This window comes from Spermophilus citellus, assembly GCF_964194105.1.
Source record: "Spermophilus citellus genome assembly, chromosome: 8".
NCBI lineage: Eukaryota > Metazoa > Chordata > Mammalia > Rodentia > Sciuridae > Spermophilus > Spermophilus citellus.
In genome coordinates this window covers 33,969,289-33,984,052 of record NC_138189.1, presented here as the reverse complement: position 1 = coordinate 33,984,052, position 14,764 = coordinate 33,969,289, and the positions used below count along the sequence as shown (strand labels likewise).

The following is a 14,764-nucleotide window of genomic DNA, read 5'->3' as shown; positions in this document are numbered from 1 at the left end:
ATAGTAAACTTGTAAATCAAGGGGGGAAAAGGTGTTTTGTTATTGTTTTGTTTTGTTGTTTGTTTTTGTAATTTTTCCAGACAGAATTTTGGTGCCCTGTGCACTGAGATAAGGTATTTGGATAGGACAGTGAGGTCATGATCTTTTTTTACATTATTTTCTTTACTTCTCCCTAAAATATGATTCACATTTTGGGGCTCTTTAAAGACTGCCCTGATGTGATGTAATATTAGATCAACCACTGTGCTGGGAACAGTAGTGCAGGCCTACAATCCCAGCAGCTTGGGAGGCTGAGGCAGGAGGATTGCAAGTTCAAAGCCAGCCTCAGCAACTTCATGAGGCCCTTCACAAAGCAACTCAGTGAGACCCTGTCTCTAAATAAAATACGAAGTAGGGCTGAGAGTGTGGGTCAGTGGTTGAGTGCCCATGAGTTTAATCCCTGGTACAAAAAAAAAAAAAAAAAAGGCCAACCACGGCATTCAGTGTAACTAAACACAACAGTTGGGTACCCTTTGCCATATGTGGCAACAAATGGTTTATAAGATTCCTAGAGAAATATAAAACTTAATGGAAAACAGGACCTTTCTTGAACACTTTTGGCTGCCAAGTTCATAGTAACTTCTGTATGACAAAGGAATGCTCTTCCAGATAAAACTACCACATCTATTCTTAGTAGCTGCAAATATCACTTTCATTTGTACTAAAAGCTAGTGAAAATCTACATGATGTACTGGTGATTTCATGGTTTAAAATTCCAGTGGTTTCCTGTTTTACTGTTTGCTTAAGAACATTTGCAGTTAGTCATCTCACCTACTAATAAGACCTGTCACTTTTTGAGCATTTATTGATCTCTAGGTCCTCTACTTTTTTACCCTGATTATTTAGTTCAGGAGCCTCAAAAGTGAGGTACACAGATGATCCATTGGGGGTGAGCAAGGAAATAGTAGGCCTCTTTTGGTTTTGCTTATATTTTATCTCATTTTAATTTTTCTGCATTTTATAATGCACATGACTTATTAATAGAACAGAAATGTTGTACAAAACATGACTGTGTCATATGTACATATTCAACATTTTTTCCTAATCTGCTACTGAAAAAAACAGTTTGAGATGACTGATCTAATTTCATCCCCAAAAGAACCCTGTTAAATCAGTATGATTAGGCATTCTGTTGTGGAGATTGATTCTTAGGAAAGTAAAGTTACTTGCTGAAGGACGCATATCCGTGACAGTTGGCACAGCAAGAATTGAAATCCCAGTTCTGCCTTAATAATAGTCCATACATTATGTTGCCAGTGTGGTTTGGAAAAAGGAATGTGGGCAAAATATTGGAACCTTGAAAAATAAAATATAATCAAGCATGTAGTTGCATAGTCACTAGATCAGCACTTAGGGTAGGGGAGTGTTGACATATTTGGGGCTCCTCCACTTAGTAATCGAGGCAGAAAATATACTCTCTTTTCCTTAAAAAATAAGGTCGACATATGTTTGCCATGGTTTTCCCTCAACTTTAGAATCTTCCTATTTAAAGTGTTTAATATTTTCTTACGTCTCTAATCACACGTTCCTTCTGAGGAGCTCTCGTGGCCGACTTTCCACACTGGGTAGCTGTCTTCTGACTCAGATAAGATGGATGTGTTGTTTTTGCAAGCTACACCCAACCACTTCTCAAATCCTGATTCCTTTCAGCTGGGTGTGTGAATTCTGGCCTTATGTGCTAAGCCCTTGGCTCTGTGAGTTCAAATGTAATTTCTGTGGTTCAGAAAGCAACCAGCTAAAACCTTTTTCTTGGCCTCAGAAACATTAACCAGTTGCCTGATTTCTTCAGAAGCATGCAAGTGGGTCATTCCAAGGGTTAATGCTCTCAGCCTTAGTTTCATAGCCCAGTTTAAACTGAAAGGAGAAGTGGGATGTTCTCTTTTAAATAAGACTGTCATCCATCCATACCTGCATCTCTGCTAAATGGTGTTAAGAAGAAAAAAGGCTCAAGAGTGAATACCCCCCAATACAAGGCGGAACTGAGTCTCCTTATGAGTCTCCCCTTCTAAAATTCTCACCAGATACCCTTTTCCTTTGGAATCTTTACTGGAACACACTGACCTTGAATTTCCCTTCCTCCCCTGCTTTTCCAGCCTCATCTTCCTCACCACCATGCCTCATTTCATTTATTGCTCTCATATTGACTTAATGGCAACTTCTCAAATGCGATAGACTTTTTCCATACCTCCATCTCTGCACGTGTGATTTGTTCTGTCTAGAATTAACTCTTGACCTCTCCAGATGGACTAAATCTGAAGTCATTGTTTAAGATTTAAAGTCAAGTATTAACTCACATTAGATGGTTGTGTTTTTTTAAACTATCCAGACTAAATCGATACTTCTTTCCTATGTTTGTCATTTGTATACACATGAAAGTACATATGTAGTATATAGAACACAGGACTAGAATAGTATTTTTAAAGATAGGGTATAATGTTAGAGTTTGTAAACAAGTCGGGATGGCGCCTGGCATTTTGCCAGGGGGAGTGGTTTGTGAGGTGGCACCAGCGAGCCATTAAGTGTGGAGATTCCTTATTGGTTGACTGCTATATCTAGTTTATGTTAATTAAGATAAGCTGTGTGTAATGTATATATACCCCTCCTGTCCTACAATAAAGGGCTCCCACTCCTGCTGTATCAATCTGCACAAGTTCCTCGTCTCCCCCCGGTTATTTTGCTGCAGCCGGACTGCGGCAGTATAACATACAGTAATGTGATTAATTGGGGGGAGCATTATTTCTTTGATGATAACCCTACATCACAGTTAAGAAGTTTTGTCTGAAATTTAGTGTTGCACAAAGACAAAAAAGGGTAGGTAGGAGCTGGACAAGGGAATATCCAGAGCTATCATGAAGGAGCCACATGTAGAGATGGGACACTCACAAGGTCTGCGAACTTCAGCTCAATGGCCACACCCATGCACTGCTATTTTTGTTAAGTTTTATTGGAACACAGTAACATCCATTGATTTACATAATATCTTTGGCTGGTTTTCTGCTCAGCAACAGAACTGAGTAGTTGCAGCAGAGAATGTATGACCCTCAATTTACCATCTGTTCTTTTACAGAACATTTTGTCAACTCTGCTATAGGTCAGCAATTTTCAGAGTTACAGTTCTCCAAACAGCAGCATTGCAGCCACTGCACATTCCCAGCCTCACCTGAGACCTATTCAGTGAGCAATTCTGAGTGCAGGGCCTAACAAGATGGTACTAAGCCTAAGTGATTCTGATGCCTGCTAAAGTATGGAAAGAGTCCTGGCCCTGTGGCTAATTACTGCAGGCTTAATGAGATGTTCTCAGGCAGGTTTAGGTGAAACAGCAATAGAAGATGGGGAGGAATCCAAAGAAGAGTGTCTGCTGATACTTTCTGAAATGGAAATCCCTTGTTGCAGGAGATCACTTCATATCCCCAGAACTACATGCTTAGTGCATCTGAATGAGTAAGTGCAGGCTGTGTCTTCTAAAGGAGCTCATCTTCAAATGTGAATGTGGGTCCTGCAGGTGAGAAGAGAATAGGTACATCTGGTAGGACTGAGGCTAAACCCCATTCATAGAAACCAAGTGTTGTTAAAGACTAAGGAGCAGGCTGGGCACGGTGGCACATGCCTGTAATCTCAAAGCCAGCCTCAGCAAAAGAGAGGCACTAAACAACTCAGTGAGACCCTGTCTCTAAATAAAATACAAAGTAAGGCTGGGGATGTGGCTCAGTGGTCGAGTGCCCCTGAGTTCAATCTCTGGTACCCAAAAAAAAAAAAAAAAGACTAAGGAATAGAGACAGATGTTTAAAAACCCAATGATCTGAATAAAAGTCTTACTTTCATTTCCTCTGTCTTAGTTCCCATTTGCTTCCTTTGGGTATGTAATGATTCTTGTGGTTTCTTTCTTACTATCCTAGTTCAACTGTATCTGTGTGACCTCAGAAAACTGACTCAGCCTCCCAAAAGCTGTTAACTGGAACAATAAATGCCAAACACTGAACAGTGTCTGGTCCATTTTCTCTGCTCAGAAAGTGTTAGTTGCTTCTTTATTTTTACCTACCTAGTTGTTATTTCATGTTGAAATAAAGTTTATATTGCTGGCCTTTATCATATTAATCCAGTGGTAAAATTTTGCATGCCAATATTACATCTTTGTCTTTAAAGAAACTTTATCAAATTGCCTATGTTGCAGTATTACTCAAGCCTACATTAGTATTATGAGCTTGATCATTATATTTTTCTCACTTGGAAACATAACACATGCTTTTAGAAATATATCATCTAAATACTAACCAAATCTTTGCTCTCATGGAAATATAGGTCACTTTGAGGTTCTGATACTTAGTAAAATATACATGTATTGGGGGAGAAAACAACCACAATTCCTAAATCTGTCATAATACATTTTCCAGACTACAGAAAGTTTTTTAACACTCTATATGAAGCTTTTTGATCTTCACTAGGGAAGAAGTTTTGTATTTATATACCTTTTGTAAAAAGCCTGCATAATTTAGAAACATCTGAAAGAGAAAAATAAGAATATTGGGGACTTTACTAGGTGAATAAATATTATTTCATGATTTTTCAGTGATAACTAAATCTATATTATGTCAAAGAGTCCTCAACCTGAAACCTTTATACCTTTTGGCATGGTGACAGCTTGAAAGTAAAATTAGTATTTTGGATTTTTTTTTAATTCCATAAATGCCATGGGAATTTTATCATGTTTCAACACTTTCTGAATATGTAATTCCCTTAGTGCCCATTAGTGACCATCTGTGTAAGGTAATACATATTTGGGATGAAATTGATTACAGCCCGAACACCCTAGTGTTATGATCAGGAAAAGCATGCAAAGTTCACATCTTTTTTCCTAATGATCTCTATGTAGCTGAAGATATTAATTTCCAAAGGCAGAACAGCCTATCACTCAAGATCTTAATCTCACAATAAATGACACCAGGGCAAAAGGATAGGAGTCTGCACAGCCTTGCACTAAAATTAATAAGTGCTGTTCCCGGGAAGCTCTTAAGATAAAGGGGAAATGAACAGATTTTTGGAGCAGAGTGTTTTCTTTTCACACATCAATGTAGGCCCACACCAATTTTGCTGAATGTTCAGAAATGTTTTATTACCCTTCTAGAAATCCCTATTATCACCAACACACTCCATGATCACCTGCTTGTAACTTTCCTGATCATACCTTGCTAATCCTACATCTTTGATCCTTTGTGTTAATTTTGCTTGTCTTGAAAATGTTTTCCTTTCACCTGTACAAATCCAGATGCTTTCCTTATTTTAAATATGATTTCAACATGATCTCCAGTGAAGTCAGTTGTGTGTGGTGATGCTTATCTCTATATTTTCTGAATTCATTTTTCCGCTCAAGAGTAGAGCTCATCAAATATATTTGACTATATTTCTAATGAATGTTTTGACTCTCTATGTAGTTATGCAGTGTTTTGTGAAATATATTACAAAAAATAATTATGTTTTGGGGGGAAGGTTTTGGTTTTGGTTTGTTTTAGTTTGGTTTAGAGAATTTCAAGAATTTGTATTACTGAACTATTGCCGCGATCATTAAGAAACCTTATGATATCTTCCATAGAATATTTAAAATTCGAACACAACTACATCCTGTTCCTCACTGGGATGTGAGCCTGAATGATGTAACTGCAAATACCCTAAAAGTAGCTGGAAGAACTGATGGAGTCGTTGTCTAAATGTTGAAATATAGCAATTATAACGCTGGCACAGTTGATGCTGAACTGTTCCTCCTTTTTTTCCTTGAACTTCTTGATGATAATTATCCATCAGGTTATGATAGATTTCAAATCTGCTTCCCATTAAAGGTAATGAAATAATATTATCTTCTTAAAGAAGATGATATTTACTTTCCTGTTTTATATATCATATACCGAGAAGTCATGCATCAAGTGTATCTAACAGCTGTGTGCATTATTTGGAACATACTGAATAGAAAATGGTCTAGATTGCAGTGATATTTTTTAACTTTAGGATTATGGATTTTGTTTTTGTTGAGTTTGTCATGAGCTCACTTAGTGAAAATACTGACTGCTGCCTCAATATTATGGAAATACAAAGATAAATAGGACATGGCCCCTACTTTTGAGGAAAACTACCAGGGTCACACATTTAAACAGCTCACCTTTTTTTTTTTATTGGTTGTTCAAAACATTACAAAGCTCATAACATATCATCTTCCATACATTTGATTCAACTGGGTTATGAACTCCCATTTTTTACCCCAAATACAAGTTACAGAATCACATCGGTTTCACATCCACATTTTTACATAAACAGCTCATCTTAATACAGATTGAATATCCTTTATCTGAAATGCTTATGAATAGATTTCAGATTTTTTTTCAGATTTTGGAATATTTTATGTGCATCATGAGATACCTTTAAGAGGAGACCCAAGTATAAACATAAAATTCATTTTTTGTATATGTCTCTTTCACAGAGTGTAAAGGTAATTTTATGTTATAAATATTTATATTTTTTTGTACCCAGGTTTTAACTACCACATCACATGAAGTCAGATATGGAATTTTCCACTCATGGCATCATGTTGGTGTTAAAAGCATTTCAGATTTTGGAGCATTTCAGACTTCAGATTTTCTAATTAGGGATGCTAACCCTATATGGTAAGATATGGAAAGATGGGCAAATTTCTGAGTACAGCAGAGGGGAAAACTTGTTTTGAATGGCAAAGGAAAGCTAAAAGTAAGCTGTAACTTTTGAGTTTGGTATCACAGAATACACCAGGTTTCACCAGCAAGTGAAGAATATGTGGTATATCTATTAATAGACAAGATTGTTTGTGTATCCCATGGAAACATCTTGCACATGCACAGCTCTAAGTCCATTGTGGCAGAGACTGTTGGCTGACTAATTTAACAATCATTCCCATCTGCCTTCTCCCTTGATGTCTCCCCTGTGGAACTGAGAAAAGCTAAATACTGATGGTTAGTGATATCCATGTAACACAATCTGGCTAACTGGCCATGTTTGGAAATATGCTGAGGGTTTTTTTAAAATAATTTTGCTTTTTCAAATAAGAGACCCTGTTGATATCACTTCCTTACTCTTGTCTTCAATATGGCTGCTATAATTATACCAGTGAGGGCCCCTGAGACATTGAGAGCACTCCAGAAGATGAATGGAGATGTGCTTGAGCCATAACTGCCTACTTCAGTACTACTTATGAGGAAAATCAAATCTTCACTTAAGCCATTGTAGTCAGATTTTTCTATTACTTGCAGCCAGAATCATTCCTGACTGATACCAGAATTAGCCACACATGCAAGGGTATGGAGAGAGCAAGTCTGCCAGCACCATTTTTCCAACTGCATGTTCTTATTTCAGGTCTCTGTGTTATATCTTAATAATTCTTGCAATATTTCAAGATTTTCCATCATTGTTATATTTGTTATGGTGATCTATGGTCAAAGATCTTTAATATTATTGTAATTGTTTTGGAGGACACCACAAATTGTGCCCACCTGAGACACTGAAGCTAATCAGTAAATGTTGTGTATGTTCTGACTGTTCCACCAACCAGCCATCCCTCCATCTCTGTCCCTTTCCACAGGCTTCCTTTTTTGAGATACAACAATATTGAAATCAGACGAATCAGTAAACCTACAAAGATCTCCAAGCATTTAAGTGAAAGGAAGAGTTGCCTGTCTCTCACTTTAAATCAAAAGCTAGAAATGGGTAAGCTTAGCAAGGAAGGCGTGGCTAAAGGCAAGTAGACTGAAAGCTGCTCTCTTGCACCAGTTAGCCAACCAGTGAATGCAGTGGGAACATCCTCAAAGGACATTAAAGTGCTACTCCAGTGAACACATGAATAATAAGAAAGCAAATCAGGCTTGTTGCTGATATGTCACAGTTTTAGTGATCTGGATAGAAGAGACCAACATTCCCTTTGGCCAAAAACAAATCCAGAGAAAGGCCCTAACCCTCTGCAGTTCTGTGAAGGCTGAGAGAGGTGAAGAAACTGCAGAAGAAAAGTTTGACTCTAACAGAGGTTGGTTCATGAAGTATAAGGAAAGAAGCCATCTCCACAGATGGAGATGTATAGGGCAAAGCAGCAAGTGCTGGTGAAGAAGCTGCAACATGTTGTCCAAAAGGTCTAGTGGAGACAGATGATGAAGGGGGCTGCTCTCAACAGCAGGTTTTCAGTGTGGATGCAACAGTCTTATCTTGAAGAAGACACCATCTAGGACTTTCATAACTAGAGAGATGTTAATACCTGGCTTCAAAGGACAGACTGGTTCTCTTATTATGGCCTTCAGCAGCCACTACCCTGATCAGTCAGTGGCCAACCACATCAAGGCCAGACCCTCCACCATCAAGAAGATGATGATTTGCTGACGGGTCATGACCATTAGCAATGAAATATTTTTAAAGTATTTACATTCTTTTTGTTGGTTGGTTGGTTGATTGGTACTGGGGATTGAACCCAGGGGTACTCAACCACTGAACTAGGTCCACATCCCTATTTTACTTTTTAATTTTTAGACAGCATCTTACCAAGTTGCTTAGAACCTCACCAAATTGCTGAAGCTGGCTTTGAACTTTTGATTCTCCTGCCTCAGCCTCCAGAGCTACTGGGATTACAGGCATGTGCCACCATGCCTGGCTACATTGTTTTAGATAAATGCTCTTGCATACTTAAAACACTATACTATATGATAAACATAACTTTTATGCACACTGGGAAACCAAAAAAAATTTACATGACTTGTTTTATTGTGATATTTGCTTTATCATAGTGGTCTAAAACCAAATCCACAATATCTTCAAAGTGCGCCTCTATTAGTTGTATTCAGTCTTGTGTGAAGGATACTGTCTAATGAGCAATACTTCTGTGATATTCTGACCTTCTCCTATGCAAAATGGAACAATGAGAAAAACGCTCAACCTGTTCTTTCTTAAAGACACCAATGCTATAACTCTGTTTACTGCTCTCCTCCTCATTTTCTAATTTCATCATGTATACATTCCCTGATAATACTTCAGATTGCAATTTGACAATATTAGCATATATCCTTTTCTTTTTAAATAAATCATCAAGATTGCTTTTTCACTGTGGTAATCTTCTTTATTCTGTTTTGTCTTTCTTGATAACTACCTGCTCCTTTTTAACTGATTTTTTCTTTTCCCCTTCTAAATATTTTAAGGTTTTGTTTTGTTGGGGTGTGGTATTTGTTTGTTTGTTTGTTTTAGAATTTGTTTTTAGGGAGACAGTAAGATAAGACAGTCTTACTGTCATGTAAAAATATTCTGGATGAAAGTCAAGGATCCTTAAGAGAAAAAGCTCAGTGGAATAGTTGGAACTTACACCTAAGTCCGTGAATTATCATTAAGTCTCTGATTTTCAAACAACTATGTACTTCAACCCTTGTTTTTAAAGAATCTAAACTAGTTGGATTCTTAAAAATTTTACCCCTCATTTTTTTCCAGAACCTTCAGCTACTTGGAGCTACAGCTATTGAGGATAAATTACAAGATCAAGTGCCTGAAACCATAGAAACTCTGATGAAAGCAGATATCAAAATCTGGATCCTCACAGGGGACAAGCAAGAAACTGCCATTAATATTGGTAATTCACTTAATTCAGGTGCTTTTTAATATTTTAGAAGGTGGATTTGAGATGTTTCAATAGCTGAAAGAGTTGATATATCAAGATTCCAAATTTATATTATTAGACCTTCCTGTTTGTTTACTTAGAGCTTTGATACTGCCTTTAAAGTTGCAGTGGCTTTATATGCAACCAAAATTGAGCTCTCACAGCCACATATACCCTCTCTCACCTTTGCATCCTGCCTCCTCATGTGGGATTCGTTAGGGGCACATGCTGATAATACTTCTGTAGTTGTCTGTGAGGGTCTAGGGATTAGATTTGTGGCATGCTTGTGTACTGACACTTGTTTATGTGACCAAATGTTTCTGAGAGAGGAAGTAAGAAAGTTGCTAGTTTGTATTCTTCCTACAGTCAATTCAAATTATTTTGGAAAATAAAAAAGTTTGTATTAGCTCAAGTTGCCATAACAGAATATCTTATATGGGGTGACTTAAACAATAGAAACTGATTTTTCTGGAGACTGGAAATGCAAGAGCAGAGTGCCCGGGTTAGTTTCTGGTGAGGTCTCTCTTCCTGGCTTACAGGTGGCTGCCTTCTTGTGTCCTCACATAGCCTTTGCTCTGTGCACATGCACCACTGGTATCATTTTCTTGTAAGGACACCGGTTTTGTTGCATTAGAGCCCCATCTTAGTCTCTTTGCATGGCTATTAAAAAAAAAAAATGCCCTCAGTCTGACAACTTGTAAAGAGACTAAATTTACATCTCATAGTTCTGGAGCAGAGAAATCAAAGGTCAAGGCACCACCAGATTCAGAATCAGATGAGGACACACTTTCTGATTTACAGATGGCATCTTCTGTGTCCTCACCTGGTAGAAGAGGCAAGGAAGTTTCAGAGGCCTCTTTTATAAAGGCATTAATCCATTTATAGGGGTAGAGCCATGCCAACAGCCCACCTCCTACTACCATCACACTGGTAACGAGCTTCAGTATTGAATTTGGGGGAGACAAATATTCAGACCATAGCAGGTCCCACACTATGACCTCCTTTAGCCTTAATTACCTTTTTAAATGTCCTGTGTACAAATAGTCACATTGTGGGTTAAAGTTTCAGCATAGGAATTTCTGTGTTGAGAGAAAAAATTCAGTTCATAACAAAGGTCTTACTAAGAAGAAAGTTAATATTTGGTATTAGAAGCCAATAGTACCAATAATACATCAAAAGAAACACCTTTTTTCCCCAAATTCAGTAATAGTAGGTAGCCTGAGCATTGTAAACCTTTGTATAGATTTAACCTCTTGGTATTAGTCATATCCATTATGTACAAAAATCCTCCAAAGTCACAGAAAACAGGACTGAAGTGTTCACAGCATGAAACCACAATTTTGGAAAGTCATTTTTAAGTACTCTCTAAAATAGTCTTAGCTCATATTCCTTTTCAAAATATTAGCAATCATCCTGAAGTATCCTATAGATCTAGTACAAAGTTATAGTAAATTAATGTTATTAATAAAATATTTATTTTAGGAGAAAAAAGCATACAAATTTATTAACATACATGGGGGAAATTACAGGAGTTTGAATACCCTTAAAATTAATTTTTATTTTAAAAAATCAACAAATTATGTAGTAGAATGTTAAATTTACAAGCCACAAAGTTGTTAATTTTTAATTAACACTGGTATTTAGAGAAAAAATGAAAAGAAGATGTCTGAGAAGGGAATTATGATAAAATGCAGAATGGGTCAAGAATTGGAAGACCTGAAAACACAGGGTAAAACTTAAGACAACAGATGGAGAAAATATGGTGAAGAGTGAGATGTGAGGAAAGGAGGCATTCAAGAGTTGTAGCGTAGGGTGTGTAGTCACTGTGGGTGATCTAGGAAAGGGAGGAGGGTAGTAATTTCTGGCAATGTTTAGCTTCTAGAATCTTGGGCCATGATTGATTCTAGAAAAAGAGATGATTCATTCAGCAAATAGCTGTGGTGTCCACAGTGCCGGGTTCCAGTGAAGTGCAGGAAACAAGAAGCCAACTCTCTGCCCTTGTGGAAATCAGGTCCTGGTCAGGGAAACAGACAAAGTAAATGAAAAAAAAGCACAGAGTAGATTGGATTTCAGTGATTGGTATTACACACACACACACACACACACACACACACACACACACACACAGAGAGATATAGCATCACCCAAAGGAATTCATAGTTAAGTAGGAAGGTCAGGAAAAATTCAAGGTGACATTTGAGAAATGACCTGAGAGAGGAAGGGAGCTTGTCATGGGATGATCAGAGGAAAACTGCTTTCTGTTGTAGAAAGAGCACAGGAGCAGAGCGGGCACAGCAGAGACCGGTGGGATAGGGCCGCTCAGGGCCTTGAAAGGACTTTGCACTTGCTCCAAGTGAACAGGGAAAACACAGGCTGGTTCTCAACAGAGGCAGACATGATCTGACTTCTCTGTGATGAAAACAGTCACTCTGGCTGCTGGGCCATTGCTAGACTGAGAGGGGAGGCGGTGTGGAAGCAGGGGACCAGGGGAGAATGTACTGCATTGAACCAGGGGAATCGCCGTGGTGGCCTAAACTGGTGGCAACATGAGGAGCGGCTGGCTTCTCAATGTGTTTCAAAGGTAGAGCCAGGAGGACTGACTGGTAGATTTCACATAGGGTTTGAGAGAAGGAAAGTAATCAGGGGTGACGACAACATTTCTGGCCTTAGCAACTGAACAATGGTTTTGCCATTAACCAAAATGAGGACAACAAGTAAGGCAGGTTTTGAGGGACAAGAGGGGTGCCAGCAGCCTGGTTTTTGCATATACTAAGTGTGAGTTGTCTACTTTGTACCCAAGTGTCTGCTGTTAGGAAGAACTTGGTTATGAGACCCTGGAGGTCAGGAGAGAAGTCTGAGTGGAAATTAAGAGTTTCAGGTTGATAAAAAGTTAGGACTAGAAGTGCAGCTCAGTGGTAGAGCATCTGCTAATCATATGTGAGGCCCTGGGTTCTATCCCCAGCATCACAGAAAAATAAATAGGAGAGAGAAAGATCCAGAAGAGTAAGCATTTAATTGCATTTAAACTCATGAGATAGAATGGAATCACAAAGGGAGTGATATTATTTTTATTATCTTTTTAATATGAAAGCAGGTTTGCCTGTTTTTCTGCAGCCACATTCAGCTATAGCAACTGGTACAGAAAAGGATTTAACAAAGAGGTGATTTGCCATGTAGAGGGTGCAGCAGAACAAGCGAGGGCAGGCAAGGAGAGAATATCATGACTGCTCAGGGCAGGGAGATGGTGGAGATCAGTGGATCAAGAAAGAGTCAGCCTACCCTCCTGTGCCCATCTTCTGTCAACAGCCATTGGCCCATCATTTGCTCTTTGTGTTGGTTGTCAGGAAAGGTCTTCCCTGTTTGTCGGCTTTGAAGACACTGAGAATCCTTACCAGTCTTTTTCCTTATTGTTTATTCAGACAGCCTCAAAAGATGTCCTTGTATTATATTCGTCCTATAGCACATGAGAGCATTTCATTTTCAACATCCTGTAAGCCTAGAAAACAGCTTATTGCCACCATCACTTTTAATAAACTCCTCTTTAAATGTTTCAATAGTATTATTATTTTAATATCTTCTCTTTCACAAAATTAATTGTATTTGTAATTGTATTTGTTCTGTTTGTACATAGGACATTCCTGCAAACTCTTAAAGAAGAACATGGGAATGATTGTTATAAATGAAGGCTCTCTTGATGTAAGTGAAATTCTTTTTTTTTAAAAAAAAAAAACTCTCTTTTACTAACTTAATCACTTTGTAGTATTTTATTTTATACAGTTAGCTATATTTTATTTTCTCAAGGTTAACAGATACCCTATCATTGTTGTTCTGCTTTAATATAGTTTTGAATAACATTGATTAGATTGATACACACCTTGGAATTGTGTTAACTATAGAAATTGCTAAATAATTTTCTTAAGGTTATAAGACAGAAAAGACACTTTGTTGGGAAGTTCCTGACGGACTGTAACTTGTTCATATCTGAGTACTGTATTTTGTGTATCAAGCATTCTATGTCTGTTTTAACATCCAGTGCTAATATACATTTTGCCTCTTTTAGAAAATTGTGAAAGTTATTTAACAGCACAGAATAACCATTTCTGATAAGTTTTTTTTTTTTTTTTTTTTGGTGTGTGTGTTATGTCCTAACTTCTAGGGTAAAATGTAAATTCCTCATATGTATTTTTTCATGGCCTCGATCACCTGATGTCATATTTAGAAAAGAAATAAAGATTATTAGGAATAGGATATAAAGTATAAGTTCACAAAATAATATGTAGGTCATATGATCTGAAAATATTTGTAATTTAAGGTGGAAGACAGAACAGGAAAGGTGATGATTATACAGCTGCTTGAAATAGTCACTGTGACGCAGAGAACCAAGTGGAGAAAACCTGATAATTAGGCATGTTGGTGAAGCTGAGAGGCCAGCTAGGTAGGAGCCACAGTGAGAAGGTGATTGAGGAGGGAGATGTTTAGAAGGTGGCTGCAGAGCAGAGATTGTGTGTAAGCATTTTCTCACTTCAGATTTTTACCTTTAAATGATGGTCTCTTATTCATCCTTCAAACAATCCTCTGATAATTTTCTCTTTCTCATGAAATCTTTGAGCAACTTGTCATTTAAAGATTAGCATATGATTCTGCAATTATGTGAGCTGTTTATGCCTTTAATTATTGAACAAGTAGTTTTGGTGAACCAAACTTTAATCAAAAAATTCATCAATGGGAGCTAATCTGTCTTTCTTATATATTTAGTTGTCCCTCTGCTAGGCACTAAGAATGTACCCCTAAATTATTGTGCCATGAGCTCTGCCCCCTTTAACTTACTGTTATCTCCATCATCCACCATCTTGTATGTTAATTATTATAGCTGAGTTATTATTACCTTGTGAAAAATCATGACTAAGAGAACCATGCTCTCATACGCTTACACAATAAGCGAAATGGCATATATACAAATAACAATACAAATCAGATATATAAATAAGGTAGATAGTTCACTATGGGGATATTGTGAAGTGGAGTATATTTATAAAGAAAGTGACATCTAGTTAGAAAGAGGTGTGTAATGGAAGAGTGGAAAGT

At 37.6% G+C, this 14,764-nt stretch overlaps 1 protein-coding gene across 4 annotated transcripts in view; it reads left to right on the top strand.

The window, feature by feature from the left end:
- Window positions 1–14,764, top strand: part of ATP8A1 (ATPase phospholipid transporting 8A1) — a 221,418-nt gene that overhangs the window by 114,562 nt on the left and 92,092 nt on the right. For all 4 annotated transcript variants that reach the window (XM_081303539.1, XM_081303538.1, XM_081303536.1 and 1 more), the window contains 2 exons: window positions 9,514–9,652; window positions 13,311–13,375. In XM_081303539.1, coding sequence (XP_081159665.1) covers window positions 9,514–9,652; window positions 13,311–13,375 — 204 coding nt within the window. The remainder of the gene's footprint in view (window positions 1–9,513; window positions 9,653–13,310; window positions 13,376–14,764) is intronic.